We start from the raw sequence: 20,493 nt of genomic DNA on the forward strand, positions 1-20,493 counted from the left end.
CAGGGTGGAAAATAAGTATTTGGTCAATAAAAAAATACAACTCAATACTTTGTAACATAACCTTTGTTGGCAATAACAGAGGTCAAACGTTTACTATAGGTCTTTACCAGGTTTGCACACACAGTAGCTGGTATTTTGGCCCATTCCTCCATGCAGATCTTCTCGAGAGCAGTGATGTTTTGGGGCTGTCGCCGAGCAACACGGACTTTCAACTCCCGCCACAGATTTTCTATGGGGTTGAGGTCTGGAGACTGGCTAGGCCACTCCAGGACTTTCAAATGCTTCTTACGGAGCCACTCCTTTGTTGCCCGGGTGGTGTGTTTTGGATCATTGTCATGTTGGAAGACCCAGCCTCGTTTCATCTTCAAAGTTCTCACTGATGGGATCTTTGCTCACCGTTCTCATGATCATTTTGACCCCACGGGATGAGATCTTGCGTGGAGCCCCAGATCGAGGGAGATTATCAGTGGTCTTGTATGTCTTCCATTTTCTGATGATTGCTCCCACAGTTGATTTTTTCACACCAAGCTGCTTGCCTATTGTAGATTCACTCTTCCCAGTCTGGTGCAGGTCTACAATACTTTTCCTGGTGTCCTTCGAAAGCTCTTTGGTCTTGGCCATGGCGGAGTTTGGAGTCTGACTGTTTGAGGCTGTGGACAGGTGTCTTTTATACAGATGATGAGTTCAAACAGGTGCCATTCATACAGGTAACGAGTGGGGGACAGAAAAGCTTCTTACAGAAGACGTTACAGGTCTGTGAGAGCCAGAGATTTTCCTTGTTTGAGGTGACCAAATACTTATTTTCCACCCTGATTTACCAATAAATTCTTTACAAATCCTACCATGTGGATTCATGGATTTTTTTTTCACATTCTGTCTCTCACAGTTGAAGTGTACCTCTGGTGCAAATTACTGACCTCTGTCTTCATTTTAAGTGGGGGAACTTGCACAATCGGTGGCTGACTAAATACTTTTTTGCCCCACTGTACGTCTGTGAACATGTGTATGCATGCATACATGTGAATAATCATGTGATGCTTTGCTGTATGGCGGGCAGGATGCAGGACCCCAACGCAGGAAAATTAACTGAAAGCAGCAGCTTTATTGCTGAAGTCACTATTATCAGTATAAAACAAAACTAGAAACAGAAAACTCACTACAACACTAGAAAATAAACCAGGACCTGAGAATTAGAGTTACTTGGAGCACAGAGGACGAACCGCAGCATTGCGAGGGTACGACACGACAACTAACAGAGACAAACACGAAGGGCGAAGGTAATGGGAAACAGGAAGGAGGCACAGCTGGGGCTAGTCCAACATAACGAGACAAAGGAAGCAAAGCAGGATACACGGACATAGGACAGGAAACACAACACATATGCAAGACAGACTCGGAGACACAGGCTTCACACTGAGACGTGACTGACTCGGGAACAGAAGCTCATGAACCAGGAAGTGTCTGATATCACACTTGAGAGTATATACGTTAATAATATTATACAAAGGATTATTTATCAAACATGCAATAAAGATTATATGGTAATGACGGATACACCAATATGATTGTTTTCATGTAATGTTCTTAAACAAAAGTTTCTGTTAAAAAGATCTTCAAAGCATAGTGAAGATAGCACTTGGTGCACTTAACAGCCTCGTGCCTGTTTGCTTGTTCCAAGCCTGTAAACTGTTACAATTCATAGAATAATAGGTGCTTTAAAAAATTTATGCAACAATGAACTTTTGATTACAAAATCTCTGAGCTCGTAGTGATATTGTTATTCTCCCTGTAGGCGAAGCAGCCGGGGAAAATCCCAATACTTCCTGCACAGTGTCCCTCCAGCCACTCCTGGTTAACTACAAACGAGCGTAACAGAGAAACAAAGAGGAAATTAATACTTTTTGCATCTAAACAGATGACCCAGGAATGTAGCATCAATTCAAATTGCAGACAAAAACAATGATTAGAAGTTTCACTTTGAGCCGTGGAGCCTCACCTTCACCGAGGATGTCAATAGTGTCACCTTCACTGAACTCCAGGTCTTCGGGCCCCTGAGCATCATAATCATAAAGGGCCACCATCTGGTAGAGGATAGTACGGCTGGCCAGGGGATCTTCTTTCTGCAGTTCAGTAGCACAGTGTGAGTAAGAGAGTGAACCTGTAAACTAGCTGAGATATCATTAGAGAAGCATCTTCACATTTTTTGGTGTGTGTTACAATTCGACACAAAAAGACAAACAGTTAAATGTAAATAACATTTTCTTTAAAAGTGTGGCAAAATTTCATGTTCGTGTTTTATTTTTGCATCATTGATAAATATAATATTTAAAGCTGAAATAATTAAGACAAAGTTACTTGCTGTCTTTTGCAGTGTAAAGTATTTTGTACTAGTATGTGCTCAAATATGGGACCTAACGGGACTGCTTGATTTTTTTTAAATTTCAGTAAGTCGTTACTGCAACATTTCAGATGTATCTGTTCTAAATTACGTCCTGATTTATTTTGTTGGTGAGAAGAACCTGTGAATATCTGAAGCCTTTAGCTTTGATAGTTTTTCACATATTTCTGTACAAACACTACCTCCACATTTTTGTGCACATTGAAATGTACACATGGAACAAAACGTATGAAAGTTTTGTAGAAATAAAAATAAGAAAAATTATTGAATGAGTTAGTACACACACATGCATATATAAATATATGCATGGAGGGGAAGAGCTACGCAGGACCCTCGAGCTTCCAGGCCTCTGGTAGAGGACCCGAGCTTGAAGGATACAGACTGTGGGGAAGACAGGCAGACAGGCAGGCAGACAGGCAGGCAGACAGACAGGCAGACAGACAGACAGACAGACAGGCAGGCAGACAGGCAGGCAGGCAGGCAGACAGACAGACAGGCAGACAGACAGGCAGACAGACAGGCAGACAGACAGACAGGCAGACAGACAGACAGGCAGACAGACAGACAGACAGGCAGACAGACAGGCAGACAGACAGACAGGCAGACAGACAGGCAGGCAGACAGACAGACAGACAGACAGGCAGGCAGATTGAATCAGTTTATAGACTAAAATGTATTCTAACCTTTGACTCACCAAAGTAGCACCTTTGGCAGATAGAGCAGCTGAACAAACCTGTGCCAGTCATTCTACAATAGAAATCAAATATTCCCCATGAATGTGGATCTTGTCGCTGCTTTGCTTTCACTCTTCTGTCCAGTTCAAACCAGCTGGATGGGCTTTAAGTCTGCAGACTGTGCTGCACACTCCATGTTTCCAAGCTCACCATCTTGTTCTTTGTTCCTGAGGTAGTTCTGGCACAGCTTGGACTTACGTTTGGGTCGTTATCCTGCTGCAGGATGAACCCCTGACCAACTGCACACCAGAGGGTCCTGCATGGAGTGCTGTGGTAGCTGTTTTGGTTCAGGGAGCCTCTCACTCTGTACGAGTCACCGACCCTGGATCCAGCAAACAGCCCATCACACTTCCTGCTCCATGTTTGACAGTTGATGCCTCACACTGTGGATCCGTCCTTTCACCTACTCGACAGCGCACAAAGATCCTGCGTGATGAACCGAATATTTCAAATTTAGTTTCGGTCCATAAAACCTTCTTCCAGTCTTCAGTAGTCCTGCTGTTTTATGGCTCAGGCAAACCTCTTGTCTTATTCTGACGTCTGGCTTTCTTGCTGCAGCTCGTCCTGTCAAACCTGCACCTCAAAGTCTTCACAGCTGAAACTGAGACTTGCTCACTATGACCACTATTAAGCTGCTTGAAGCTGTTGTCCTGTGAGCCGCCATCACACAGCTGTTAACTCTCAGAAACTTGTCCTCTGAGTCGTGTCTTTGGGTCTGCAGACGTCTTCCTGTCACAGTTTGTTTCTGAGCCTTTGGATGGTGAAGGAAACTGGACTCACTGACAGCTGCAGTTTCTCTGTAGGACAGACCTACTTTTATAAGTGTTATGATGGTCTGTCTCTCTTCCATTGTCAATTGCCTTTCCCCCCCATTTGTGTAGCAACACTCTACTTTCTGCAGTACAATACTGTTTAACTGATGCTGACGAGCGTATGGCACCACGGTGTGTCCAGCACTGCTTCTATGCAGGCAGAGGGGGGAGTAATCCAGAAAGTTGGAACAGCTGCAGGAATTAGTAGCAGCAGCTTTCAAGGCTTGATCAACCTGCATTGCTGCAGAACAGATTTAACCCATTAACCCTTGTTGTCCCTGAAAAAGGCTTTTTGTATGATTCTGAAATGTACATTATTTTTCAGTTTTGAGTAACTGCACCTTTGTTTATCCTCTGGCAGTTCACCCTCACCTTTGTACCATTTCAAGCTGTTCATTGGACTGAATGACTTGTAATAAATAACTGGAATAATTCTGAATTTAAAAGTTGTAAAACTTTTGACTGGTAGTGTAAATGAATGAAGGTACTAGTAGTTGTGGTCTTTCAGCTGTCCATTTGGAAAGTGTGCAGTATATGCAAGCACTGGCTCTATAGACAGGGACACTGTAGCTAACTGCCCTTCGTGTCTGATTCTGTTCTGTTGCTTTTAGTTATTCCACAGCAGATCTTCTGTGTCAGCGTCACCCTTTCCGAGCATCCTCTTCTGTCGCACCAACCTTGTGCATGTCCTCTTTCACTACATCCATAAATCTTCCTCTTTTGTTCCTGCCTTGCAGCTCCATATTTCAATCCTTTGCCCACTATAATAACTATAATCCTCCCTCCTCTTCCCGTCCAAACCATTTCAGGCTTCCTGCCTTGTTATGAACATAAACTAACACGACATTTATAACGTGTGGGGAAGCTGGTGGCAGTGTTGCTGTGACACCTCCACCACCATATTTAGTTTAGATACAAACCTGGCACCACAGGGTAGCTCTGCCGGCCTCAGCCAACTGTTGCACAGTGTGAGCCGACTCGATTTCCCCGTCCAGGGGTGTCAGCACGCAGGAGCCGTGGTGCTTACGTCTAATGAGAGAGGGAGTGAGAGGAAGTGGTGGATCAGCAGGAAAATAGATGAAAAACTGGCAGATGAGCAGGAAAATACAGAAAATGAAAATCTTCTGCCTGTTCATGTTTGATGTCTGTGCACACTGTAACATTCTTACTCTGATGGAGGGCATTTGTTTGTCAGCTTCTGCTGTTACCTGAGGCGCAGATGAGATGCCGGCTGGTCCAATTTCTCTGCGACTTGTTCCTTAAGTTCACTGTATGTCGTGTCCAGAGGGACAGACAGAGCCACAGTGTAAATGTAGTGAACCTTCACCACCACAGAGTCTGCCTCTGCTCTCTGAGCTGAGCTGGCATGCTGCGAATACAAGAGCGTCTAAAGATAAATCATTGGAAAACAGGTTTTTTAGATATAATTTTTTGTCTATTTTTTGTTAAGGTTTGTGAACTAAAGCTGCCTGTGTAGTGGTGTGGTTGCAGCCAACCAACTGAATAGCCCTCATTCATTCATTATGTCATTATATCATTCACCTGCAGTCGTCATTTCAAACATAAGAGACATGAGGCCCAGTATGTACCCAGTGTTGGGTTTGTCCTTCCTCGGCTACTGCAGACACACGATGAGCTCCATGGAAAGGCTGGAGCTATACACTGCTGTAACTGGTTGTGTAATTTGCTGTTCGCTGTCAGCCAACTGATGACGTACTGGACATTTCTAAATGCTGTACGGGCAATTAAATTGTTAGCTAAGTGACTTATTTCATGTTTCTGCAAACTGCTTCGCTGCTGGCTGGTATGTTAAATAAGTTTGAAAAGAAACTCAAACAAATAAGTGATTAGTTTAGATTTGAGTTTTGTTTTAGCTCAGAACAGATGTGACAACATACCAGTGTCACAAACATCTGCAGCACTGCATGCATGCGCTGTGTCGCGAAATCTCAACAAACCGTCTAACGACTGAAGATCTTTTGATTTTCAGGAATCTTACTAGGTTTTAATGTTTTGTGCTTGTTGTTGTTTGATTCAAAGACTTCTCTCTACTCACCTGAATAATTTAGCAAAAAATTCATATCAGAGCCCAAAGTGAAACCTTCACAACGCTGTTTAACCAGCAGCACCAATATTCACGTGTCAGAACAAGAATATTTACTCCAAAATCAAACACGTCTGCTGTCCTCCAGTGTCACAGTGACTTAACTGGAACAAATCAACATTGCGCTGTTAAGTTCAACTTTACAAAACGGTTTCTTCAAATGCACAAAACTTATTATATTTAGATCAGGGAAAAAGTGTGTGCATTTGTGTGTCCGAGGCAATCAGCTGTGAGTCCTTCTTTCAGTGCATCGGCTTTCATCTTTCGAAGGAGGATTTACCTGCTCTCGTGCTTTGGCTGTGCATTTGGGAGTCTCAGAGTGGGTGGCAGTAATGTAAGATGGAGGAGGTGTGTCTGAGGTAAGATGTCCTGCAGGGAAACCACAGTAAAGGTGCATATCAGCAAACACAAAAAGGATGAAAGCCACTAGAACCAGCAATGATTTTTTTTAATCGTTGTTTTATCTCCAGTCTTCAGTGCAGGCTTTATCTTCCAACAATACAACTAAAAAGAACAACTCACCAAACACATATAACCAGTAAAGTAGATTTCATGGAAAACCATCCTAAGAGCTGCACAGTGTGTGCAGTAGCATCATCCATTACACAAAGGCACAGACAGTCTTCCATGATACTGTGTAGTGCATCAAAATATTCATGCATTTTTCTGCATTCACAATTTTATCCATTTTGACGAGACCCTCAACACCACTGGCTGAGATGCAGCCCCAAATCACGAGACAGCCTCCACCTTGTTTTACAGATGTCTGCACACGCACACGTTGCACCTCTCTCCTGACCTTTACTGAACATTGAAACAATTTGAACTCAAATCTGACTGTTTATGACAAGGCTTCAGCCAACAGTCGATGGATTGTGGCTCAGTTGTGTTGCAGTGGGTTCGGGGGGCGGTGCCAGGAGGCTATCAGAGGGGACTGATTGTGTAATTGTGCGCTCTCTGTTCTAACAGGCAGCTGGGCCTACACTGTAAAAAATGATGGATGTTACATTTACAAAAGTTTAACTTTCTCCGAAAGTTGATTCTGTTCATCTGGACGTTTTCAGTCACTCGTCAGGTGACGTCTTCAGTCTCAGCTGACTGCAGGTTTCAATCTTATAAACAGCACATTTGCATAATGACTGAAACCAGCCCACTGAAGGAACAATGGGCTGGGAGGTCAGTCTTACAGTTTTTTACAGACGCTAGGACACATTTCCCAATACTTAGGTCACTTTTGCAAAACACTTCACACAATCCTCCTAACTGACCGTCAGCTTGGCAAAGCAGTTCATTTCACACCATCCACTGATACACATACAATAGTAATGCTAATCTACTCGGTCTTCTCCATTTGGCCACAGGTTCTCATCCACATCACATCTTATGTCATCTATGGGCAACACACCTAGGAAAGAATCTTCTGGCTGCCAGAATTGAAGGAGTTGAACAATTGAAGGAGTAACACCTGTGTAGATGTTCATCTACAATGAGAATCAGCTGTGGCTGGTTAAACTGCATTTTTAGATTTAAAATATGTTTCAATAAAATATTGCTGTTGAATTTTGCTGTCTTTTCAAGTTTTGCATTGTGTTATTGTTTTGGCCATAAGTTTAACAGTTTTGAAAACAGTATGTAAGCACATGCAAAATGTCCTGTACGTACAAAGATTTTTGGCAGTTGTTGTGTCTGAGTGAGAAGATGATTCATGAAATTTGAGAGATGTAGTCATTGAATGCATTTTGTGCCAAAACAATGATAACTGGTCCTCAGTTTAGCCCACATAGACTTCTGTTGTACTCACTGTGTGAGGAGTTTTGCAAACGTGACCTAAGTATTGAGACATGTATCCTAGCGTCTGTAAAAAACTGTAATTATGCAAATTCTCATGACCACTTGCATCCCAGTCACGGAAGCGTTGGAGGCGGTCTGTAAGAGATTACAGGATGACCCCAACCTCAGCAACAGGACCGCTCTCAGCATCCACCAAGTGTGTTTGAACTGTGTCTTCATTCCACCTACTTCACATACAAGGCTCAGTTCTACAGGCAGAAACATGGGTGTGCCGTGGGCTCCCCAGTTTCAACCATCATGGCCAATTTGTACATGGAGGAAATGGAAAAGAGGCCTTTGCTATCCTACCCTGGAACACCACCAAGCCATTGGTTCAGATATGTGGATGACACCTGGCTGAAAATCAAATCTCAGGACGTACCACATTTCACAGATCACATTAACTCAGTGGACCGACACATCAAATTCACCAGGGAGGATATGAACAGTGGCAGGTTAGCCTTCTTAGACTGTGAGATTTCCATCAGTAATGGGGGACATCTACAAGCTGACGTGTACCGTAAACCTACACATACGGATCAGTATCTAAGGTTTGACTCTCATCATCCACTGGAGCACAAACTGGGCGTCATCAGGACGCTACAACACAGAGCGAACACCATCCCCACTGACACAGCAGCCAGGGAGGCAGAAGAACATCAAGAAGGCCCTGAGTAAATGTGGTTATCCTAGCTGGACTTTTGTCAAAGCTGGGAAGGCTCCTAAAGAAAGCTCCAGCTGATCCAGGAGAGAAGGACAACCGCTGCCCAAGCGAAAACCTGTAGTGATCCCGTACGTGTCAGGAGTATCAGAGCAGCTGAGACGCATTTTTTCTAAACACCGGGTCTCTGTGACCTTTAAACCCCAAAACATACTGCACCAAAAACTGGTCCACCCCAAGGATCGGGTCCCCGACACAAACAGAGTAACATAGTGTGCGCTGGTAAGTGCAGGAGGATTGGCAGGATTTATACATCGGGGAAACCAAACAACCTCTGGCTAAGAGGACGGCACAACACAGCAGAGCCACCTCGTCAGGCCAGGACTCTGCAGTCTATTTACACCTACAGGCCAGTGGACACTCTTTCAATGATGAGGATGTAACATCCTGGACAGGGAGGAACGCTGGTTTGAGGGCGGAGTCAAGGAGGCCATTTACATGAAAAGGGAAAGACCATCTCTGAATGGAGGAGGGGCCTAAGGGTACATCTGTCACCATCTTACATGCTGTGATTGCAGCCATTCCCCAACTCTCTGTGAATGGGACTCATGGCCATTAATCAATGGTTGTTGATCAGTGGTTGTTGATCAGTGGTCATGAGACTTTGCATAATTAAGATTAAGGAACTGCCCTCCCAGCCCATTGTTCCTTCAGGGCTGGTTTCAGTCATTATGCAAACGTCCTGTTTATAAGGTTGAAACCTGCAGTCAGCTGAGACTGAAGACGTCACCTGATGATGACGAAACGGTTCTCCCACAAAACGCTACGTCCAGGTGAACAGAATCAACTTTTGGAGATTTACTTTCCTGGATGATTGAGATGCATCAAAAGTCTAACTTGTAATTTGAAAATAATTTCATGTTTCTATGGTGAAGGTAATTAAATCATGTAGGATCTTTATGAAATTCAACAACTTAATTTGTTCTTGTTGAGATGACGTGATGCAATCTAGTGAGAGTGGTTAGGTGCTGGACTCAAGAAATTCACAAGATCGCACGAGATTTCAAACTGCAGGAAAATCCCTGGAGTTTTAAAAGGCAACTACACACACACCATGTATGCTCGACACTATTTATTGTGGTTTGACCTGTCAAGGACAAAAACATACGGAAAAATTCTGCATCAAGCCTTGAAATCATAGCCTTTCCTACATTTGTTGAGCCTAGATTGACAGCTTGGTGGCGTGGTGGTTAGCGCTGTTGCCTCATAGCAAGAACATGGGTTCAAATCCACAATCTGGCTAGTTTGCAGTGGGTTCTGTCTGAGGACTCTGGCTTCCTCCCACAGTTAAAAGTCATGCAGTTATTAGAGCTAGGTTAATTGGTGATTCCAAATTACCCTAAAGTGTGAATGTAAGTGGTTGTTTGTCTCTATGTGATAGACTGGTGAGCTATCCAGGTCGCACTCTGCCTCTTAACCTGTCACTTCTGGGTTATACCCCTGCAACCCGGACAAAGCTAGGAGGATGGTAGTGGCTGTAAACCCATTCAGCTTTTATGTTAACCAGACTCTACACTTTGTTGAACGTTATGTATGAAGACAAATGTAATTATCTAAGTGCCCAAGTAGTACTGGGGTAAAAGTTAATGAATAGTGTTGGAGTAAAATGACAAAATTGTGAAGGATTAAAATATTTCAAGAGCTCAACTTACTTCATTTAAACATGTTTCAATCACGTTTTATCAACACAACATGCACAGGCTTACTGAATATGAATAAGTACAGACGTACCTTAACAAGCATTGGCTTTAATGATCACCACAGGGTGATACTAATAGTTTGTTTTGGAAAAGACATTCCTGACTAGTTTATGGCAGAGGCGGGCAATTGAGTTTTCCAATGAGCCTGAAATCAGGTCAACAAGAAACTTCATAAGGCCTTCACAGCAGACCCAGTTTGTCATATCACCTGGTTACACATCAGATCATGACTGATTTCATGAAATAAAAGAAGTTCTTTCTATAAATTTTGTTCATTTAAAGTGTCAGAAAGGATTTTCTCTTTCAGGATATGACCACTGGCTAATGACTTGTGTTTGTCAAGTCACTGGTTAGTGAGCATGAAGTTTAACAGTCAAATGACCCCTCGCCATCACATCTATTTTCAGAACAAGCTGGCAATGGCAAAAGCCAACTAGCATAGTTTCTATTCAGCATAGTTTCTATTCAGCATAGTTTCTATTTAGCATTGTTTCTATTCAGCATTGTTTCTATTTAGCAGTGTTTCTATTCAGCATAGTTTCTATTTAGCAGTGTTTCTATTCAGCATAGTTTCTATTTAGCATTGTTTCTATTCAGCATAGTTTCTATTTAGCAGTGTTTCTATTTAGCATAGTTTCTATTTAGCATAGTTTCTATTTAGCATAGTTTCTATTTAGCATAGTTCGCCCTGCTTTGTTTCCCTGATTAGTTCCAGCTGTGCTCCATGGTGTCTCCCCCTCCCTAATTATTTTATATGTGTTTACATCCTTTGTCACCCTCAGTCCCGTTTACGTTTTCATCACACTGTGTTCTTTAATCTGTAGTGTACTTATGATACTGTTAGCATTCCTCTTTCTTACTGTTCCACAGTTCCTCTAGTTCTGTTCCCCAGATCCTCCAAGTGTTTCCCTGGCATTTCCAAAGTTTCTCATGGAGTTTGGCATTTTTACTGCTTCCTGTTTAGTTGCTATTATGCCTCCAATAAAGGGCCGTTCTCGTTTTATCCCTGCCTGCTCTGATCCTGCGTTCTAGGTCCTCTTTCACCAGCAAAACTGACACAAATATGGCTGCTGTGTTTTACAAAGCTTTACTTTTCAGTACTAATTCAGTCTGTGAGGAGGATGCACCTTCATACTTCATCTGTGGTGCAACTCCAGGTATCCAAAAGTTAGTACTAGCACAAAACAGCTATACCAATTTATGTTGCCATGTCAACAGACATTTTAATATTTTATCCTTGTTCATCAGAGCATGAAACAAACTGGCGGCTGTTATCGTTCATATACAACAATTTGGCAGAAGATTTACTTTTAAATAAAAAAAATCACACCGTAATCCTTTTCCTGGTTTCATGTCCGTCTTGTTAACAATGTAATACAACTGCAAATCTTAAGAGTACTGTGATTACAACCATAGTTACAAGTTTCATCATAAAGATTTTGTATTTTTATATTTTATGTTAAGAAAATCTTAAGAAGATTAAAATTACAGGGCCATCTGGCAAACATGAAGCCACGAGACCAAACAGAGAAAACATTACTGTAACGTTGGGATGATCTCTCACAGCGGAGAGTTGCTTTGAAGGAGCAAATGAAATGAAAAAAGGTGAAAAGGTTTAAGATAAACCAGAGTGTGAGTGATTTTTACCCTGAGGAGGAGCTGCAGGACTATGCTGAGACTGTGGGCGAGTGGGTGGCTTGAGTCCTGGTGGGAGGGGAATCCCACTGGAAATTATCTGTGGAAGGAAGCAGAACAGGAGAATAAATAATGAAGAGTTTTCTTTCCACAATGAAAACAGATTTGTCACAGAGCAGAAGCTTGTGTTTTTTGTTGAAATTGCCTTTAATCCATTTAATGTCACCAGACACAACAGTTGTGTTGTCTCATCTCGGTGGGTGAAGCAGAGAAGAACTTGAAGAATGTCATTTTGATCAATCTGTAAAGTGCCTCCATTAAAGCTCTTAAATGGGCGGCATGAACATGAATACTGTGTGTTGTGTTAGTCAAAGAGAAGTATATTACAGTGTCCTTTTTGCCTTTGGACATCTTGACATCTGCTGGTTGAAGAAGGGATGCTGGCAGAAGTCCTCTCTGCAAAAAACGACTAAAAATTAGATTTGTAGCAATGAAAATAAAGCTTGTATACAGAAATTCTCAGTATTGTGACAGCAAAAGAATACATGCTCAAGAACCTGAGCAGGAATGAATACATATTAAGATTTATATAAAATATAAATAATAATAATAACTTTATTTATAAAGCGCTTTCAAACAAAGTGCTGTACAACTATCTGAAACTAAAGCGATAAATAAAATAAAAGCGATACATAGCAATACAAGTTAAACACAGTAAAAATGTAAAAACTCAAAGCCATAGAATTAAGACATGTAAGACTTTTAAAGACCTGCACAGAGCACGCCTGCCTAAGGTCTTGAGGGAGGCTGTTCCACAGAGACGGGGCACAAAAAGAAAAAGCTCTCCAGTTGTCTTTTTTCTGGCTCTAGGAACCTTTAGAACAGGGGTCCCCAATCCCAGTCCACGAGGGCCGGTCTCCCTGCAGGTTTTAGATCTCACCTGGGGTCAACACACCTGAATCACATGATTAGTTCATTACCAGGCCTCTGGAGAACTTCAGGACATGTTGAGGAGATCATTTATCCATTTAAATCAGCTGTGATGGATCAAGGAGACATCTAAAACCTGCAGGACACCGGCCCTCGTGGACTGGGATTGGGGACCCCTGCTTTGGAAGGCCAGAGTCAGTCTGTTTAAAGTGATAATCATATTTATGATCAAAATAATGTTAGAACATTGGGAGAGGAGTGATGCTGGCCTGTAGTCTTAAACTGTGGTATAACTTCACACTTTTCATTTCATTTGGAAATGAACCAGTTCAAAGAGATAAGTTGCAAAAATAGGTTAAGAGCTCTGAAATACCATCAACTACTTTTATCAGTACCATTGCAATCAGCACATAATTAATTTTTGCACATATTAACAAAGGTTTTGACTTCAAACTCATCCAGAGAGAAACTGAATACAGATTATTTTGAATTAAAGTTTCACTTTTATTGTCTCTTCCATGTTCTTGAATCTTTGCTGCTTAAATAAAAGTGATTAAATCCACTTACTATAATATTCATATTGTCAGATTCAAAACCCTCTTTCATTGTTTCAGATTGCAGGTCACTCCTCACCTGTCCATCATATATGACAGTGGCCATCCCATCTCTGTTCTCCTCTCCAAATAAAAACACCGTCGCGCCTCCAGGCACCGTCAGCTGTCCTGGTCCTCGTGCCATGTAAGGGACACGCACTTGCATGTATCGAGAATCCCTAACAGGTAACGGACAAAATGAGCTGTAAATCTACAAGCACGGCTTTGCTGTAGCCCTGTAGTAGCATCGGCCACACACATGTTCTGTGTCATCACGTAACAAACTCACTGAGCTCCATCCACATTCGGCTCGTAGAAGCCAGGTTTCTGTGCAGAGGACAATGACAGTTAGCATCTGCAGCAGCTCACAGTAACGTCACACATACGCTGTGGTCAGGCTCACCTGCTGCCTCAAAGGCTCAAAGCCTCCAAAATCATCATTGGGTATCATGGAGGAAATCACCTGCAAAGGGAGAGCATTACACATGAATGAATATAAAGTGCAGTTTAAATGATGTGTTTTAGTCATATTTCAACTGTCATACATTTAGTCAGGGCCGACGTTTATATTTACTTTAATGAGCTACACTTATCGGTTTGTTTGGGTTAAAATAACCTGATACATGTGCCAGGATTCATTTAAGCTTATTTTAAGGGCACATCTTAATCATTTCAATAATCAAATTGTCATAGTTCAGCATTTTGAGTTTGTGGACTTTTGAACCTTGTTGTCTTACAGTCATTTATGTCGTTGTGTTGTATGTCGCTCGATGCTGTCCTGGAGTTGGTGACTCAGTGTTGATGTTTCGATTAATATCATCTTTTGTTTCAGTTTAGTTCTTGTTATGTTTCTGGTGAATTTCTGCTTCTTAGGTTTTGATGCTTCCTCTGTCCTCTGTCTGATTGATTCGAGCTGCGTCTCCACCTGTTGCCCATCCTCTCGTTATCTCGTTAAAATTGAACTGAACTGTTAATTGCTGATTCTAAACGTGTCAGCCCTGCAACAGGCTGGCACCGTGGCCAGGGTGTGCCCTGCCTTCTCACTGTGTGACGGCAGGGATAAGACGGTCAGAAGAAAACGAATGGATGGATAAACACGTGTACCACAGGCACTCTCTACGTACCGTTGCTTTTCCCAAGAAGTCTCTTTGCTGCAGCTGCTCCACATCCTGTTTCCTGGGACGAAACACCACACCCTCAGGTACCAGGAGAGGATCCAGGGCCTGCTTATTCTGTTTTTAAAGTTATAGTAAAGAGTCTTATGATCATAAACTGACTCCCAGCACCGTGTTCATGCAGTGGTGCTGGTGTCAGTCACTGTGCAAATATCCCGTTTATAAGGCTGGAAACCTGCAGTCAGCTGATGATGACGAAACATTTCTCCCCCTGAAAACTCTACGTCCAGATGGACACAATCAACTCTTGGGATTTACTTAGCGACAGCAGAGTCTTACTGTAATATTACTTTAGAATAATAAAATCACCACTTGTACTTAAGCGCCTATATTTCATTTTTTAAGTCTAGGCTTTAGACGTCATTGTAAGTCTTGTTTGGTGAAATATTTGTTTTATTTAAACCAACAACAGGTGACTCCATCGGCACTTTCTGCAGTCATTTGTCATGTAAAATTCTCACTGCTGGTCCATTTGATTGGACAATAATAAATACCATGGTAACCATAAAACCTGAGGAAGGCTTTGTGACATGTTCGGTTTTCCAACAGGGTCTTTTTTTCAGCTAAACCAGGATTGTACCAAGTAGTCTTTAACCTTAAACCTAAAAACAAATGAACTCACCCTGATGCTCTCCAAAGCTGCCTCCATGCTCCCCCCTCGTCCTGGTCCTTTCTCCTGGGAGGCTGACAGCAGGACGTCCCTGGCCTGCTCCCACTGGCCCATCTGACAATACACAGCTGCTGCATTGTATAACACCTTGGAACATATCACAGTTACCCGTTTTAGTGCATTCAAACAATTTCTGGTGAATGACAGGTTGTTTCTCCAGAATAGATTTGGCATTTAAAATGAAATGAAACTGCTTTATTTCAGATGTTCGCTGAGCAGCAGCTGAGCTGGTAAACTGGATATGTATGATTCTTGTGGACGATTGTCTGGACAACCACCACAGCTGTTATGTAGTTTACGTTATGCTGACTGTATCTGATGATGAAATGTTTAAAACTCACAGTGGCACACACAGTTGCACTGTTGTTTGGAACCAGTAACAAAACCATCACGTGTGTCTTCTTCCATTAACGAGGCTTTGACAGCTCACAGGTGTGTGGCTGATATTTGAACTACACAAAGGTGGTGATGAGACCGCACGGGGCTGAATTTCCTTTTTATGGCGTTTTAATGTGCACTGAACCGAATCCTTGATGATGGTGTGTCCTTGTGTCGAGGTGTGTGTAGGTGAGGCTGAATGTCAGACCTGCCAGCTGTACAGTTTAAATCTCAGTCCCAGCTGTTTGTAGTCGATCACTACGTTCTCTCGCATATGTTTCTGTGCCCAGATGTAGTCAGACAGAGCCTCTTCCAACCTGGAGAGAGAAAGAAATGCGGGCAGTATATTTAAAAACCTGAATAGCACACAATGTATAAATAATATAATCACATAGATACCACACCAGCGCCAAACTTTTCTGTCATAATTTGTCATGTTTTAGTAATACATGAACATCTTTCGTAGTTTCGTGTTTTCATATTACATCAGTGTGGCGGGGGCGTGGTCTGCGGTGCCGCTGTGTGAACTGGGTCCTGCTGTGGTGTTGTTGTTGTCAGTGTGTGAGGCTGAAGAGCAGGTCTGCCGCGGTTTGTTACAGTCTGTTTATTTGGTTTGTTTTTACAGTTTTTCTTCTTCATTGTCTGTGTGGAGCATATGATGTAACGTTGGTGGTGATGCGAGGTGCTACACATCTAAGTGGTTTTTTTATTATTATTATTATTATTTTATTATTATTTTTATTATTTTTATATTTTTATATATATTATTATTATTATTATTATTATTATTAATATATATTATTATTATATATATTTTTATATTTTTATATTTATATTTATATTATATTTATTATTATTTATTATTATTATTTTATTTTTATATATTATTATTTATTATTTAGTATTCATTAGTGAAGAATGAAGTAAATGTTCTTTTAGTTTTTCAGATTTTCCAATAAGCTGTTTTCAAATTTAACGTAATCTCTGTTTCTTAGTTTTAGATGTTTTTTCCTCAGTTGGTCCACTGAGAAATGAGTTGCCAGGAACTAATCCCAGCCCACCTCCCACACCTGTGGGTCTCTGGTGTATCAGTACAAAGGAAAATTTCACAATAGTTTTATTGTCTGTTCCAGCTTTCCACCACAATGGTCCACAGGCCGTCTCCCATACTCCTCATAATACACCCTTTAATGTATTTAGTGAATTAACATATGGCGTACTGCATATGATGGATGAATTATATGATTTTTGGTTATTTTTGTGTATTTAAATTGTGTATTTCGGCACATCCTGTTCTCTGCCTCTTTGTTCACATTTATCGGGCAAAATCTTAAGTTGTCATGAAGTCGAGCGTTAGCAACTATTACCAGATTTTATGTTTAGCTCTCATTTAAATCTTATTAATAATCCATCATATTAAAAAGTAAATATTGTTTGTCTCTTTGTGTTAGCACTCAGATGGACTGACCTGTTCGGACTTTAGCTGAATAATCAGGATTTATTACTGGGTGAGTGCTCCTGGAAGCGTAGCCTTCTGTCAGTCTGACTCTCTCGTATATAAATCATCACATCTTGTTTATGTTGACACTTTACACAGCGTCTTTTTGAGAAATGGTAATATGTACACAGACTACGAGTTAGTTTGAAATGGTCCTTCTTACCTGCCCATCTCCATCATCACTGCTCCTCGCTGGAAGAAGGCGACAGCAAGGCGTTCATCCTTAGAAATGGTTAAGTCTAAAGCCTGGATAGCAGAGAGGGGAAAGACGACATCAAAGCTTTACTGTACGTGTGTGTATACTCACGAGTGATACAGTAAATAATAATGCATGTACAGCTTTTTATTGACCTTCTTTGTATGTTTTTCTTCATCTTCACTCCTCCTCTTTATCTCTCTCTCTCTCAAACACACACACACACACACACACACACACACACACACACACACACACACACACACACACACACACACACACACACACCAATGATCCACATACGATGCTCAGTTTGCTCAAAGTCCAGGACGTTTCCTGATTTGACAGCGTTTGTGAAATAACCAGTAATCCCTGACAGCCACTGGTTAAAGATGATAGACGTTTCCATTTCAATCATTTGGAGTGACTCACCTTCAAGGCCAAATCCAGCTGCCCCAGGGCCAGGTAACATGAGGCAGTATTAAACAGCGTGCGAGAAGTGGGCTCACTGATCTCATTGAGTTTGGCCAGAGCTGTTGGCCAGTCCTTCGCATCCACAGCCTCGACCGAATTTTGCCACAGTTGCAGTAACTCAGTGTAAAGCATCCTGTAAGCCAGGAGTGGAAATACAAGACAGAGACACTCTGATATCAACAGGTGACATTTGATTTGATTTTTTTGCATTTCCGTGTTTACTCTCAAAGCAGATGATTTTATCACAGTTACTTAATGCGGTTATAAAGTTATTCATGCATAGAAAAATAATTTATACATATTCTAATTTTTCTTTTTTGACCCAATACGAACAAAACAGGAAACCCTTAAAATCTGATAACAAATGTCACCTTTAGACTCTCGTTGTGCAAACACAATATTTATGTCTCACATTGGTGCATTACATTAAAAATAGGTGTAGACATATGAGATATATATATATATATAGTGTGTGTGTGTGTGCGTGTGTGTGTGTGTGTGTGTGTGTGTGTGTGTGTGTGTGCCTTCATCCTATCATGGTGTTGTTTGAGGCTCTCATATATATTTGTGAGGGTTTATCTTACTGACAGTAAATGTTGGTCGCTCTAAAATGTGTTACACTTCAGTGAGAGCAAGTCTGAAGATTTTGTCATTATTCCCACATTTTCGGAATATCGATGACAATAATAACTATTTGTGTTAAGAACAATAGGAACTTCTGTCAGGCTGAAGAGAAACTGGTGTGAATGTGAGCACAGATGGTTGTCTCTGTGTTAGTTCAGTAACAGACCGGTGACCGGTGCCCTGCCTCTCGCCCTATGACAGCTGGGGTGAAATGTAAAAGGATCAATGAAAGGATGTTTAAGGCAGGAAAGAAAGAAGTAGTCTGATGGAGAAGAGTACGGTGATGTAAAAGAGGAAGACAATTAGACAGGTATTAGAGAAATACAGAATATATCGAACGCAGCAAAAAGAAGGAAAAGATGCAGCTGGAGAGAAAGTTCACTGATCTGTAACATTCAGCACAATTTTCCTGGAATACTTCCTTGTACCATATGCAGTGCCTGTTTGCCCGTGCTGCTTACTTCACTTCACACAAGTTTGAATGCTTCTCTCTGAAATATCACTCCACACTCAGACTGCTGCTTACCTTTTGTTCCTGAATGAGTGGCTGCTTTGAGTTCTGTCAGTGTTGGTCTCTCGTCCTCTGGACCTGTCTGTGCTCACAGGGAAGTGTGAGTAAGACATACTGGTCTCCTCAGAAGTCTCCACCCAGCTGCAACAAAGAGGTTCTCTATTCACATTCCTGAGATAAAACCCACAGTGGCACAATGACTGTGGAATTCACCTGTTAACGCTGCACGTACCGTAAGAACGGCCGTTACAAAATACATGAATTGCCCATGATTTACGCATACCTGTTTGACATTATGTCCTGATTCTAGTCATATATCATTTATAAGTCTGAGTCAGTGGATTTATGTTTGTTTTAATTTATACAGCTGGTCCCACTGAGGCTCAATGTCTGATCATTAAACTAACAATGAAATACCTCACATTGTCCAGTGTTTACAGTCATATCATATTGCCTATAACTATGGTGTAGCTTACATTATATCTCCAAGCAGTTCTGAGCTGAATCTATTCACACTGACCTTTGACCTACCTTTACCTGAAATATTTCACAGAAGGAAACGAGGAGACAAAGTCATCTGTTTTCCAGAAATCACAGCTCTGCACAATAGAAAGCTAACAGAGGCATTAAAAACTGCCATAAAGCTGCAAAACAAGGAAAAGGATGACTTTTTTATTCATACCTTACTGGGTCAACCGGCTGCACTGGTTGTGTTTTACTGTTTATGTGCACCACGAGTCTTATCATGGCCCTGCCCATTAAAGAAATATGTAAGCACTTTGTTGCAGTTGCTGCTGCTGCTAAAAGTGAGGGAAGTTTAGGATATCTCTGCATTGGACATCCTAAATTATCTGAGACAATCATCATCAGTATGTAAAAGTCAGGAACAGGAAACAGGAAACAAAAAAAGTCACTTTAAGGGAGAAACCACATATTTCTTCCCGTCAGTAAGACGTGAAGATTGAGACCCCTGATCTACAGCAATCTGCAGTTTTTTGGTTTTTCAGGTGTGTAATTTTTCAGCAAGAAAATGATCTAGAAACCTCCCAATGCAGAAAAAAACCTGCACAGAAAATACACAATGTAGCTGTGAGTCATAGATTAACCTCCCACAACCTGGATTTCAGCATTATTCAATCAGCATGAGATCATCCTAACAGATAACAGAAGAAAAACCCAAATTCCCAAAGAATCTACTCGAAAAAGCTTCGAGAAATGTTGGATAAATTCAAGAAATTATAAAGAAACTTACTAAAGAGAATTCAGGCCCTGTTGGTCACGCCAAATATTGACTTTCGATCTCTTTAGAGCTGTCAGTAATTCAATATTTTTCCCATTTCTCAAGCAGAAATATTTAACCAGAAAACTGAGAAGTGGCTCAAGACTCTTTCACGGTACCATGTATACGGTGACATTTCATTTTTGTTTATTTTCATTTTGCTGTCAGGTAATTTTAATGCAGATACTGACTAGAGTAGAAGGGTATTTAGAGTATTTTGAGAGAGTGTTT

The 20,493-nt window shown here is 41.4% G+C and overlaps 1 protein-coding gene across 4 annotated transcripts; it reads right to left on the minus strand.

Moving 5' to 3' along the window:
* Positions 1-1,082: 1,082 nt before the first annotated feature.
* noxa1 (NADPH oxidase activator 1) lies at positions 1,083-20,299 on the minus strand. 4 transcript variants are annotated; one of them, XM_076890551.1, is made up of 17 exons: positions 20,236-20,299; positions 18,999-19,124; positions 17,807-17,981; positions 17,342-17,424; positions 15,889-15,997; positions 15,255-15,389; positions 14,582-14,689; positions 13,861-13,920; positions 13,747-13,784; positions 13,498-13,636; positions 12,322-12,390; positions 11,947-12,034; positions 6,329-6,417; positions 5,153-5,313; positions 4,865-4,973; positions 1,997-2,120; positions 1,083-1,856 (listed from the first exon to the last, which is right to left on the minus strand). In XM_076890551.1, the coding sequence occupies exons 2-17, from the start codon at positions 19,094-19,096 to the stop codon at positions 1,747-1,749; spliced, it is 1,695 nt and encodes a 564-aa protein (XP_076746666.1). In that variant the 5' UTR covers positions 19,097-19,124; positions 20,236-20,299; the 3' UTR covers positions 1,083-1,746. The 4 variants fall into 4 exon arrangements, with proteins under 4 accessions (XP_076746666.1, XP_076746667.1, XP_076746664.1 ...); XM_076890552.1 differs by lacking the exon at positions 20,236-20,299 and adding an exon at positions 19,666-19,686; XM_076890549.1 differs by lacking the exon at positions 20,236-20,299 and adding an exon at positions 19,515-19,639.
* Between the last annotated feature and the right edge of the window lie 194 nt (positions 20,300-20,493).

Source organism: Maylandia zebra, linkage group LG12 (genome assembly GCF_041146795.1).
Source record: "Maylandia zebra isolate NMK-2024a linkage group LG12, Mzebra_GT3a, whole genome shotgun sequence".
Lineage (NCBI taxonomy): Eukaryota > Metazoa > Chordata > Actinopteri > Cichliformes > Cichlidae > Maylandia > Maylandia zebra.